Source organism: Sceloporus undulatus, chromosome 1 (genome assembly GCF_019175285.1).
Source record: "Sceloporus undulatus isolate JIND9_A2432 ecotype Alabama chromosome 1, SceUnd_v1.1, whole genome shotgun sequence".
NCBI classification, from domain to species: domain Eukaryota; kingdom Metazoa; phylum Chordata; class Lepidosauria; order Squamata; family Phrynosomatidae; genus Sceloporus; species Sceloporus undulatus.
In genome coordinates, this window is record NC_056522.1 from 125,256,128 (window position 1) to 125,268,246 (window position 12,119).

A 12,119-nucleotide genomic window follows, 5' to 3' on the forward strand; every position below is an offset into this window, starting at 1 on the left:
GGGAGGGAGTGAAAGGACAGGCCAGTGTTGCCAACAAGCCTCGAAGATAATTCCCGAAAATGTTTGTCCCAAACCCGCTGAATCCCCCCCAGATCACACGGAATATTCAGTCACAATTCCCAGAAAATTCCCATAATGTTAAAATGGCGGATGTTTTGCAAATAAACGTAAACATAATTGAATAAAAATAATTGTAACTTATTTCAACTCTCAAAATCACCATTGAACCAAACAAAGAATCTTTCAGTCCTTTTAAGATATTTATTTTTACATGAAGGGGGTTCAGGAAGCTTTGTGCCAAATAGAAATATGTTCGGCTGCAACCGCACTGCAGAAATAAATCCAGTTTGAAACCCTTTTAATTGCCATGGCTCAGTGCTAGGGAATCCTGGGAATTCTAGTTTTCAGAGACATTTAACCTTCACTCTCAGCAAACTCTGGTGTGACAACAAACTACAATTCCCAGGATTTCATAGCACTGGGCCATGGCAGTAAAAACGGTATGAAACTGGGTTGTCTCTGGAGTGAAGATGCAGCCTGAGTTAGGTCCAAGACACACTGCAGAAATAAACCAGTTCAAGACCACTTTAGGTGCCCTGGCTCAGTGCTATGGAATCCTGGGAATTGTCTCTGGCGTCTGGAGTGAAGATGCAGCCTGAGTTGGGTCCAAGACACACTGCAGAAATAATCCAGTTTGAGACTGCTTTAGCTGCCCTGGCTCAGTGCTAGGGAACCCTGGGAAGTGCAGTTTTGTGAGACATTGAGCCTTCTCTATCAGAAAGAGCTCTGGTGCCACAACAAACTACAATTCCCAGGATTCCCTAGCACTGAGCCAGGAGAGTTAAAGCCGTCCCAAACTGGATTATTTCTGCAGTGTTTTGGACCTTCGTTATTAAAAATGCTCAAGGTTCAATCCATGCTGCAGAAATAATCCAGTTTGAGACCGCTTTAACTGCCCTGGCTCAGTGCTAGGGAACCCTGGGAATTGTAGTTTTGTGAGAAAGAGCTCTGGTGCCACAATGAACTACAGTTCCCATGCATCTGAAGAAGTACGCTTAAGTCTAGGAAAGCTCATGCTGCCAACTTTTCTTTCAGTGAGACTCAAAGGTGCTACAAGATCTCTCTATCATCATCACCATTATTACTATTATTATTATTATTAAATCCAAATGCAGCTGAAGAAGTGGACTTAAATTGGCAACACTGATATCCTATAGACTCATTCTCTGGGCTGTGATCTGGAAGCGTGGAGGCAATTCCCTTGTCAAACCAGGGAATCCTGGGAATTGTAGTTTGTTGTGACATGTTGAGACACTGCTTTTACCAGCAGCCAGGGCTCCATGCTTGAAATTCTGGGCTTGGTGGTTTGTTGTGCCCAGAATCCCATCATCGCAGGGAGCCTTGCAGTTAGAAGCAGTGCCAAACTGGATTATTTCTGCAGTATGGATGGCAATGGAAAAGAGAACGAAAAGAGAGCCACAAAACAAAATTCTTGGAAGACAGGGCAGGGATGCCAACTTACCAGGTGCTCTGCCCATGCTCAGAGGCATATTTAATCACTAACACACACACACACACACACTCTCAGGGACATCACATTCACATGATCACACAGCAGCCACTTTGCTTTCCCCTGGAGCCTGAGACTGCCTGGGTGGGGGGGGGGGGGAATCACTGTCCTCTCTCTGATTGGCTGAAAACTGTTAGTGTGGTTCCTCCAAACAGTTGGTTGGTTGGTTGGTTTGCTCTTGCTCTGTCCTCGCTCTCAGAGGGAGTCATTGAGAGAGAGAGAAAGAAGAGAGAGAGTTTTTTCTCCAGCCCTCTCTCTGATTGGCTGAAAACTGTTACACTCCAAAGGGTTGGTTGCTCTGCAGCCGTCTCAGGCTGGAGCTGAAAGGGCCAAAGTCACGGAAAATGCACTGATATAGAGCCAGGCACGAAAATCACACGAAAAGCTCTGAAAAGTCCCCGTTTTTGTGTGAAAGTCGCGAAATTGGCAACACTGGGACAGGCCCAACACCATCGGGCCTGAAGAGGGAGAGCCCTCCCCTCCCTCCTTCCAACTGTCATCTTCTGGCCTGGGAGGGAGCGAAAGGACAGGCCCAATGCCTTCGGGCCCGGCCTCAATTAAGAAAAAGAGCCCTCCCTCCAGTCCATCTGCCTTGGTCCAGGCCTCAGAGGGAGAGAAGAATGCTGGACCTGATTCCCTCCTCCCCCACCATTCCCTTCTCCTTTTGTGTCGTGTCTTTTTAGATTGTAAGCATGAGGGCAGGGAACCATCTATTATCCCCTCTGTTGTAAGCCGCCTAGATCCCCAGGGATTGGGCGGCATATAAATAAATCCTATTATTATTATTATTATTATTATTATTATTATTATTATTATTATTTCAAATTGGTATTGGTGCATGCACAAACGCAAACAGTTGTGTTCCTGCATTATGATTCTGTTTTCTACTCCATCAGCATTCAACCAGATCTTGGCAAAAACTGTCACCAGGAGGTTATGTCTGGAGTGCTTGGGTCAGGAAGAAAGTTAAACAGATACCAAATAACCAAATACTTCCTTAGCTTCCTAAGTGACATATCAAATTAAATTACCTTTTTCCTGCTAGAGTTCCCTTTAGACTAACGTTTAATAAGGAGTGTGTACACGTTGGCACATGTATGCACTGAGTATCAGTATAATCCTATTTATTTATTTATTTATTTTTCAAAAATACACTGAAGATTCTTACTCAATGTGCTATGCACTATATTACTACTATTTAGATTTTTATACTTCAAGTTTTGAAATGCAAATTTGTAGGAGAAAGCATAAATAAATATAAAATGTGCAGTCAACAGTTCTTTTGGGAGGAGGGAAACAAAAGTTATGTCACACATTGCTATACATATTCTTGTAGACATTCACATTATTTTATTTTCTCCCTCCCTCTCTCTCACAGACACTCCCAATATTAATAAGGTTTTTACTTTTAGCATTTTAAAACTTTAAGGTTTTCTCTATCCTTTTAAACATGTTTCCCATCCAGTAGATAAAAACAGAGGACTGTAAAACACAACCATGACTCATGAGTAACACAAAAATAAGGAGCTTCATTACTTCTCCCATCTCTTTTGCAATATTGCCAAGAGCAATCAGATTTCAGATTATCAGCCAAAAATGGTGTCAATAGAATCCTAATTAAAGCAAAGTTGTTAAGCGTTGCTAAATTAAACTCCAAATGTAACTTGACATGACAAGCATTAGGGGCATTTGCCAAAAAGAACCAGATGCTTAAAGCCTCAGGGCCAACCAATATGCTAAAATTAGCAGGAAATTAAGGGACAAGCCAAGGTGGCAGCTACTGACAACAGGAAATAAGCCTCATTTCAGAACAAATTAAAGTCTCTGATGCCAAAGTGGTGCTGTGACCCAGATTTTCTGATATCTATCTGAATCTTCATTTGTTGTCTACATGGCTGCCATTTTTAAATGGCATATGCTTGTAAGAAAGTCATCTGATGTAAAGACTGGTGAGAACACCAGATGGACAAAGCAATTCCCACATTTGACACACTAGCTGAATGAGGTCTGGATGTCCTGGAGGACAGGTCCTGCCAACAGAGAAGAGCTCTTAGGGGTGTGTTCGTACTAATACTAACATTTTTAAGCTGGGCACTAGGGATGGAGTTAAGGAACATCCACCTCCATTGCTTCCTGCTTTGGGAAGAATTAAATTAAGAATCTCTTGATCTGGAATGCCCAACAGAATCACCCTTTCTGTCTTCTAACATAGCAGGGCTTGAGATGAGGCAATAGGTCTACAATTTCATTCTTTCCTGACCCTACTTAAAACTGGACTGTGAGGATGCAATCCTACATACTAGAGTTGGATGACTGTGGGTTGCATGCAGTCTCCAAGGGCCATTTTTGTGAGACCCTGGGGAGATGTACCCAGACCTTATCCCTGCAAAAAAAAAAAAAAAAAAAAAAATCCATCAAATGCCCATTAGGAGACATGGGGGGCACAAGACGTGACCAGAAGTAATTTCCTGTTTTGGGAATGGCCCAGAGAAACTATAACCATGCCCCCAAATGCTGTAACACCCCCTAGAGAGAGTTGCAGAGCATTTGGGGGCAATTTTTTTTATTGTAGTGGGTGTGTAGTGGGAGCAGCAGTCCCCAAACTACTCCTGCAGGTTAATGCAACCTCCTGCTGTTGTCATCGTCTGCCTTCAAGTTGTTTCCAACTTTTGGTGAACCTATGACGGGATTTTCTTGGTAAGTTTCATCAGAAGGGGTTTGTCATTGCCTTCCCTGGAAACTGAGAGTGTCGCTTACCCAAGGTCACCAGTGGGTTTCATGGCCAAGTGAGGATTTGAATCCTGGTCTCCAGAGTCCTAGTCCAATACCCAAACCACCACACCACTCTGGCTCTCTATGTTGTAACTCCCTAGACTCCCATAGTAGCACGCCTCTGGTATATACGAGTATCTGGGAGTAAATCCTACTGAAAGTCAACAGAGATGATGCAGATTTTGGGAATTCTGAAGGGATTGTAGGTGGAAGGGAAAATCTGTCCTGCCAGTGTTGTCTGTTCCACTGGCAGATGAGTGCTGCTGGAAACAAACAGTACTCCTTTCAAATAGAAGGAAAAACACACAGAAAAGAAAAGTCCATCACTAGTTTTAGCATTACAGTGGACCCTTGTTATACGCTGGGGTTTGGTTCCAAGATCCCCCGTGTATAACAAAATCTGTGTATGCTCAAGTCCCATTAAATAAAGTGACATAGCAAAATGGTGTCCCTTATAAAAATGGAAAATCAAGGTTTGATATTTGAAATTTATACTTTTTTTGAACATTTTCAAACTTTGTATGCTTGAATCCACGTATAAAAAAATCAGTGTATGAGAAGGGCCAACTGTATTTTCCCCCCTTCCAAAAAATAATTGGCAATGGAGCATACAGGATACGTATACCCTTGATTTTGTTTCAGGAATGACTATCTTGGGAACGTGCCTTGAAAACAGTTTCATATGAATCATAGTAAACTAGAGTTTACTGCAGTCCACTCTTATATCAATACAGCCTCTAAGATTCCTGACACAGATCACCCAGCAGGAGGCAGAGAAGAGACAATGGTAAAATCAATATCACTTTCTTTTTTAAAGGTGCTATGGAGGAACCTGAACAAATCAAGCAAGACCTGCAATGCCTACCTCTCTATTACACTATAGTGCCACTCTACAAACAATGGCCATTTCTCTGGGTCCATGAAATACCAACATACCACTAAAGACTTCATAAATTGTACAGGCATCTTAGATTACTCGAGTTTTCTCAAAGGGTGGGGCAAGGCCCCCAGGGAGGGCGTGAGAGTTGCTCAACGGGAGTGCAAGACTCCCTAAACTTTTTTAAGTGATAAAATTTGCACGTTTTCAGTTAAATATTGAATTTACTCAAATAAAACTGTTCTAATTTGAACAATGTTATTTCCCTATAAAATGTTAAAATATGAATACACACGAATGTGTGAATGAAAATATGTATACAAATTAAATAAACAAAATACTTTAATTCATATACTACATCGAGTGGGAGGGCACGACATCTGTCTGTTGATATTGCTTCTTGGCCTTTTGGCTAAGAACAAGTGTAGATATAAAGGGGGCCCCATGGGTTAAAAGTTTGAGTAGCACTGGAATATCCAATTCAAATTAACCATTACATCAGGGTAGGCAAAGTATAGCCAACAGGCTGCATGTGGCCCCCAAAGCTATTTTTGTGACAGGGTTAAAAAAAATGCCCCCAAATGTTCCCTAGGGAGTATGGAAGCATTGCTACTCCATTCCCCTGCCCCAGCCAGTTTAATCCAGCAAGTGAAAAGGAAGTGACTTCTATTCACTTCACTTCCCATTGCTTAAAAAATGCCTCTGAGGCCCTAAAATGCCAAAGGGAATGAAAATGCCCGATATGCATTATTATTATTATTATTATTATTGGTATTTATACCCACTTTTCTCCCAAGGTGGCTCACAATATAAAAACACATTAAAACAACATTTTTAAAAACAATTAAAAAAAATTAAACATGCAAAATGTAAAACATACAAAGATTAAAAAATAATCTAAACTAACCCCCCACAATAAAATCAGGCCTGCATGATTTCAAAAAGCTTGTTGGAATAAAAATGTTTTTGCTTGCCAGCGAAAGGCCAGCAGCGAGGGGGCCAGCCTAGCCTCCCATGGAAGGGAGGTTCATATGGGGAGATACGGTCTCTCAAATAGTCTGGACCTAAGCCATGTAGGGCATTATAGGTCATGACCAGCACTTTGAATTGCGAAGCTGTTTCAATACAAGAGTTATATGCTCCCTATAACTGGCTCTGGTCAGCATTCTAACTGTGGTGTTCTGGACCCAGTGATGTTTCTGAACTGTTTCCAAAGGCAGCCCCACATAGTGTGTGTTACAGTAGTCCAAGCAGGATGTAACCAAAGCATGTGTCACCGTAGCCAGATCTGATGTCTAAAGGAATGGGCGCAGCTGACATACTAGTTTTAACTGTGCTCTCCTGGCCACTGCTGAAACCTGGCAGTGGACATTCAAGCTCAGAGTGGAGTCCAGCAGCACATCCAAGCTGCAAGCTTGAGATTTCAGGGGAATGTAACCCCATCCAGCTCAGGAAAAGCCCCAATTCCCTGATCTGCCCTACAACTGACCAGGAGTAACTCTGTCTTGTCTGGATTAAGCTTCAATTAGTTTGCCCTCATCCAGTCCATTTCTGATCGCAGACGCTGGTTCAGCGCAGAGAAAGCTTTTTTGGAATCAAATGGAAAGAAGAGATAGAGTTGGGTGTCATCCGCATACTGATGACCTCTCCCAGCGTTTTCAACAGCGTTGCTGTTAAACAACATGGGGGACAACACAGAACCCTGTGGGACCCCACAGGCCAGCGACCAAGGAATCAACAGGAGTCCATGAATTAATTTCTGGGTCTGCCCCTCCAAGAAAGACCAGAACTACTGCATAGCAGTGGCCCCAAGTCCCCTCCCACAAAGGCGGCACAGAAGTATACTATGGTCAATGATATCAAAGGCCACTGAGAGATCTAGCAGGACCAACAGGAACATACACACCCTGTCCAGTTCCCTGCATAGGGCAGCCTGAGCAAAAAAATTTTTTATATGAGATTGTGCTGTGGAATGCAGTCCTCCAAGGCTTCCTGAGGGACTAATGCAGCCTCCTAGCCTCCTACAGTTGCTCACCCCAGCAATATAAGTATGCTATCTTTCTTTTGGTGGAATCAAGATGAACATCTACAAAATTTTCAAAACATCAGTTTGATCAGTACTTTTTACGAAGTGATGGCATAATGATGCTACTGCAAGGCAGACAGATAATATGGTAGCCACTGTGCAATAATTAAAGCAGAATACAGTATTAGCAAAGGTGGGGAAGACAGTATTAGAAGATTTAAAAAGATCTCCAGTGGTGATTGTTTGATGGGTCCCTTTTTAATTAGATAATGCATTTATGTTCAGAAGCTGGCATTTAAATTTCATTTTCACTGCAGACACTAATTTCTGAAGCACACAGAATGCCAAGCTCTCTCTCTCTCTCTCTCTTTAAACCTTGAAATAAATTTAAGTGGCTTCCATCCATTCAAAATTCTGTTAACAAAGATTCAGTACAGGCTGCTGCTTATTGCTATGCACAGTAATCTCACAGCATTGACAAGACCATTGAAAAAAATGTTTAAAAATAATCATATTTTTCTAAACAATGAATGCTTCTTGATAGCACTGTTCCTTCAACTCTGCATGAATCCTTTCATGCCCAGGATAATAGTGCAATTTGATCTCTGAGTAAGACATACCATATTACCTGAACACTGGAGCTGAGAGAGGATCTGGGCACCTTCAAAATGGTGACTTGTCATCTTTAAATTAGGCTTGATACAGCGAATAAAGCTAGACCCCTATTGGAAAAACAACAGATTGACATCATCATAAAAATATCTGTGAATCACTTGAAAGTAAAACTATAGATTCTTAAGCTTCAGCCTCTTCTCTCTTCTTATCCATTCATTGTGCTGGCAACAGAGCTTTGAGGCTCAAGCTGTCTATTAAATTCATTAAATGTCCACCAAAGGAAGAGAGACAGTTTTTTTTAAAACAACAACAACAACCCAAAACCTTTCTAGTCAAAGCCCTGCAATCTTGACATATGTTATCAAAAAAGCAGTTTGTGATGAGCTGGTAAAATTTCAGAAGCCATGAAGTAGCATCCAAAAAAGCCAATAATCATTCATTTATCAAGGTTACATTTAATAAAAACATGAACTGAAAAGTCTGGGTGAAATGACTCTCTGAAGGGTTCTCAAATTGGCTTATAATGATGTAGAGTTTACGAGCCAGAAACTCTTACACACTTATTCCAAACATCCTTATGAACTAAATGAAAAGAAAAAGCAAACCAAGCTGCAATAACAGAATAACTTTGTCAAAATACAATCCAAAATTCTGAAAAACATTTATTCCTCCTCTAGAATATCAGTTTTCCACTTGCTAAGTTTCCATCTGATTTTGAAGTGCACATTATATCTAAGAAAAAGAGACAGATAAATGCTTAAAACCAGAGCTTGTTATTTCACTGCATTTGCTCATAGTTATTAGAGAAGCATTCAGCCGAACTGTCTGTGCTGTTTCAGATACACTTGAAGTGGTTGCTTTAATCAAGCCACTTTGGGTCAGTGATTGAAAAGGCAATAGGTCACTCTGAACTATCTATTATTCCAAGCCCAGCAGAGAACCTGGAGCGCTAGGGCATGGCCACTTCCCTCTCTCTCTCTCTCACACACACACACACACAACCAATGTCTTGCCGGTTTACCTAATGCAACCACTCCCTTTCCAAAAAGAAGAGGTTACCTTTGCCACCACATTCCCTTATTGTGGCAGAATGGAGAAATGTGACCGTGTTTCCCACTTTGGGAGAAGTCAGCCAATGAAGGGATTGTCACACATGTTTTTCCACCAACACTGCTGATAGAAAAATGTGGCTCCCTTTTGCAGCAGCATATGGTAGGCCAAAGTGGGGATTTAAGTTTGCACATCTTGAGGATATTACGAAATGAAGGACTTGTCCATCTCTCCTTTTTACCTGTGCTGGTCTATGAACTGAACTGAACTGTCCACCTCTCCACATCCACTGAATGACTTATCTGCTCACATAAATTAACTCAGCTGGCAACTGTAGAAAATTCTTCAATTAATATATGGAGAATCTGGGAGTCAAAATAAGGGCCAGGCTTACCATGAAGTAAAGTGAAGCAGCCACCTCAGGCAGCAGGGTTTTGAGATGTTGTCGGATGGTATCACGTTTTGAGTTTATTTTGTTAGTTGTTTAGGAAACGGGTGAGGAAAGCTGTTTGTGGACTTTTCTGTCTCAAGCACCTTTGGACCTTTCAGCTCTAAGGAATATGGTTCAAGCACCACCCCCCACCCAAGATGCCAAAAAAGTGGACAATTAAGCTCCATTTTATTCAGTGGTTGCAACATGAATGCCCATGCTTCAGTGTGTCTGTGTTTACATCACCACCATCGAATAATATGGAGCGTAGCAATCTGGGGATGGTCAAATTCAGAGATCCAAAACCTGCAAATCTGGAGAGACCACTGTATTTTAAAGGAGAAACAAGCCCTTTGAAAAAGGGTTTGCGTGACAGAGAAAATCCAGTACATTCAGGAGGCTACTGCTCCCCAGCCAAAATGGTACAACTGATGCACAAAGAGGTTATTCTGGTTTTTTTAAGTGTTGAGTCTAAATTTATCTATAACAAACTAAATAATCAACATGGATCATGGAGCCTCCATGTTATAGCAAAGAGCAACTCATCTTCCTACAACATGAAATCTGCAAAACATTGTTCCTGCAGTAAGCTACTTGAAAGTTATAACAGATTTAGAGCTGAAATACAGATAAATGAGAGTTCACCACAGAAAGCACAGAAGCATTAGTAATATTTACTTACAGTACTACGGAGCTTTTCCAGTAGCAGGTTTAGCTGAGTCTGTAAAAGCAAAAGTATATGTATCAATAAGAACTCCAAATTATGTACACAGCAGGACACATTACTGTTCACATGCATCACTGAGTACAAGCTCTCTCAACACACAAGCAGTTTCTTAAAGGGAGGTGTAAAGACAAACATGCATGGAGGGTCTGAACTGCCTCAGGAATGCCAACAGCTTTGCTTACTGCTTTTGGCTAAACAACCCTGCCAACAAAGAGACAACAACTGCCTTGATGTAGTACTGGCAGTGAAACACAACACGGTGCAATGGTCAGCATGTTGGACTAGGACCAGGTTGATATCTCTACTCAGCCATGAAGCTCAGTGACTTTGGGCTAGTTACTGCCTTTCAACCTAACTTTGCCTGGTTGTGAAGATAAAAATGGCTCTCTAGACTAGAAAACGTGGGATTACAATGGGATACAATTGAACTACTAAATAATGTGGGTGCTAGGAAGAAAGCTGTGCATGTGAAAGCTAAGGCCTAGTATGGACAGAACCAGAAAGTTCATCACATGACAAAGCTACAGTTGGGGAAATATATGGGTGCAGGGAGAAGACCTACACTAGAGTGGGCTTTAGAAGACTAAAATTTATTTATCCAACCAGTCATTTGAGAAGAACTGAGATTTTAGTAGTTTTGCTGTCAATTCTAGATTTTGTAAATGGGAGGTTTTAACAAATTAGCTTTTTCTCAATGATTGTTTATTGCACCTTATGTTAAATTTTAAAGTCTGTGGCTAGCATGATCAATAGTAGAGAAAACCTAGTGAATGCTGTAAATATATATCTTTTTCTATACACAGGGAGGTCTTCACCACCACCATGAAGGAATTCAAATGTTTGACTGTTTGTCTGCACAGCCTGAAGTTCTACAATCCAGGAACTATTCTGCCATATGGACAGCTATCTATCTAGACTAGGCCTCAGACAGGCAGACCTTGTTGAAGTGACTGAGCTTCTCCACATTAATATCTCCCAATGACCATGAAGAACTGGTCCAGCTAGCTTACTACTGTCTTCATGGACCATCAGTCCCTCTTCATGTTTTCAAATATGACCCTTACCTAGCCCTTCTTGGAGATGCCAGAAATTGAACCCAGGACCATTTCACATGCAAGGCAGGTACTCTGCCATGGAACTATGGCCTTTCCTAAATCCTCTGAAAAGACTTATTCATGCTACTTAATACATGGATTGATGGGGGAGAAATCAGTACAGAAATAAAAGCCCTGCTGTAGAATAGAAATATTTTCTCAATGCTACACAAAGCAGAACTGATAAATTGGAAATAAAGAGGTCTGACTGAACATAACAGCAGTTCGATAAATAATGAGTCCACAAAGGTTTACCTGCAGCCCTTGGTTTTGCCTTTGCCTGCTTTTCCTCTCAACTTCCCTATAGCTCCCTCCAGCCATCCTGAGCTGGTAAAAGCCAACTAAAATAAAAACTGATGAATGGGGAAAGGAAGCAGAAAAACAGAGAAGGCTTAACATATGAAGAGCAGAAGGCACAGAGGTCAGTTTTAAAGCTAAGTACAAAAGGAAAAAAATTAGGAAAAGTATCAGATACTGTAGTTGGTTAGGAAGAAAAGAGAACGGGGCTACCCAGAACTCAAGGAAAGTTTGTTTTGATCAAAAACAGTGATACTGAATTAGAACAAAATGATAATGTTTTAGATTCACAGATACCAACAGTACTGTCTCAGTGGAACATGCACAGCTCATCAACTGAGGAGCTCAGTTTTTTAAAAAATAAAGCTTTTGAACTTAAAATATTCCCATTTGGCTGAAGTATAAATAAAACTACTTCAGTATCTCTGTTTAATACAGATTCTGTCTTTTAGATATTAACCAATATAGATTATTGTTGTACAGCTATTCAGTCCTAGTGTGACATGCCAAACATTCATGACTGATGACAATTTTGTCTGCTACAGCCCAAGACTAAGGTGCATGACAAGAAGGCAGTGGAAATGTGCTGCACAAGTGTAAGTGTGTGACAGAAAAGACCACAAAGAAGGCCTACCAAAAATATTTAAAATACTGTTTAAAA

General features: G+C 41.1%; 1 protein-coding gene across 7 annotated transcripts in view; it reads right to left on the minus strand.

Moving 5' to 3' along the window:
• Positions 1-12,119, minus strand: part of MYO6 (myosin VI) — a 125,990-nt gene that overhangs the window by 60,431 nt on the left and 53,440 nt on the right. For 6 of the 7 annotated variants that reach the window (XM_042439856.1, XM_042439850.1, XM_042439835.1 and 3 more), the window contains 2 exons: positions 10,023-10,061; positions 7,874-7,967 (listed from right to left, as the gene is read on the minus strand). In XM_042439856.1, the coding sequence (XP_042295790.1) occupies positions 7,874-7,967; positions 10,023-10,061 (133 nt within the window). Of the gene's footprint in view, positions 1-7,873; positions 7,968-10,022; positions 10,062-11,440; positions 11,515-12,119 lie in introns of those variants that run through there. The other variant, XM_042439861.1, reaches the window with a different exon arrangement.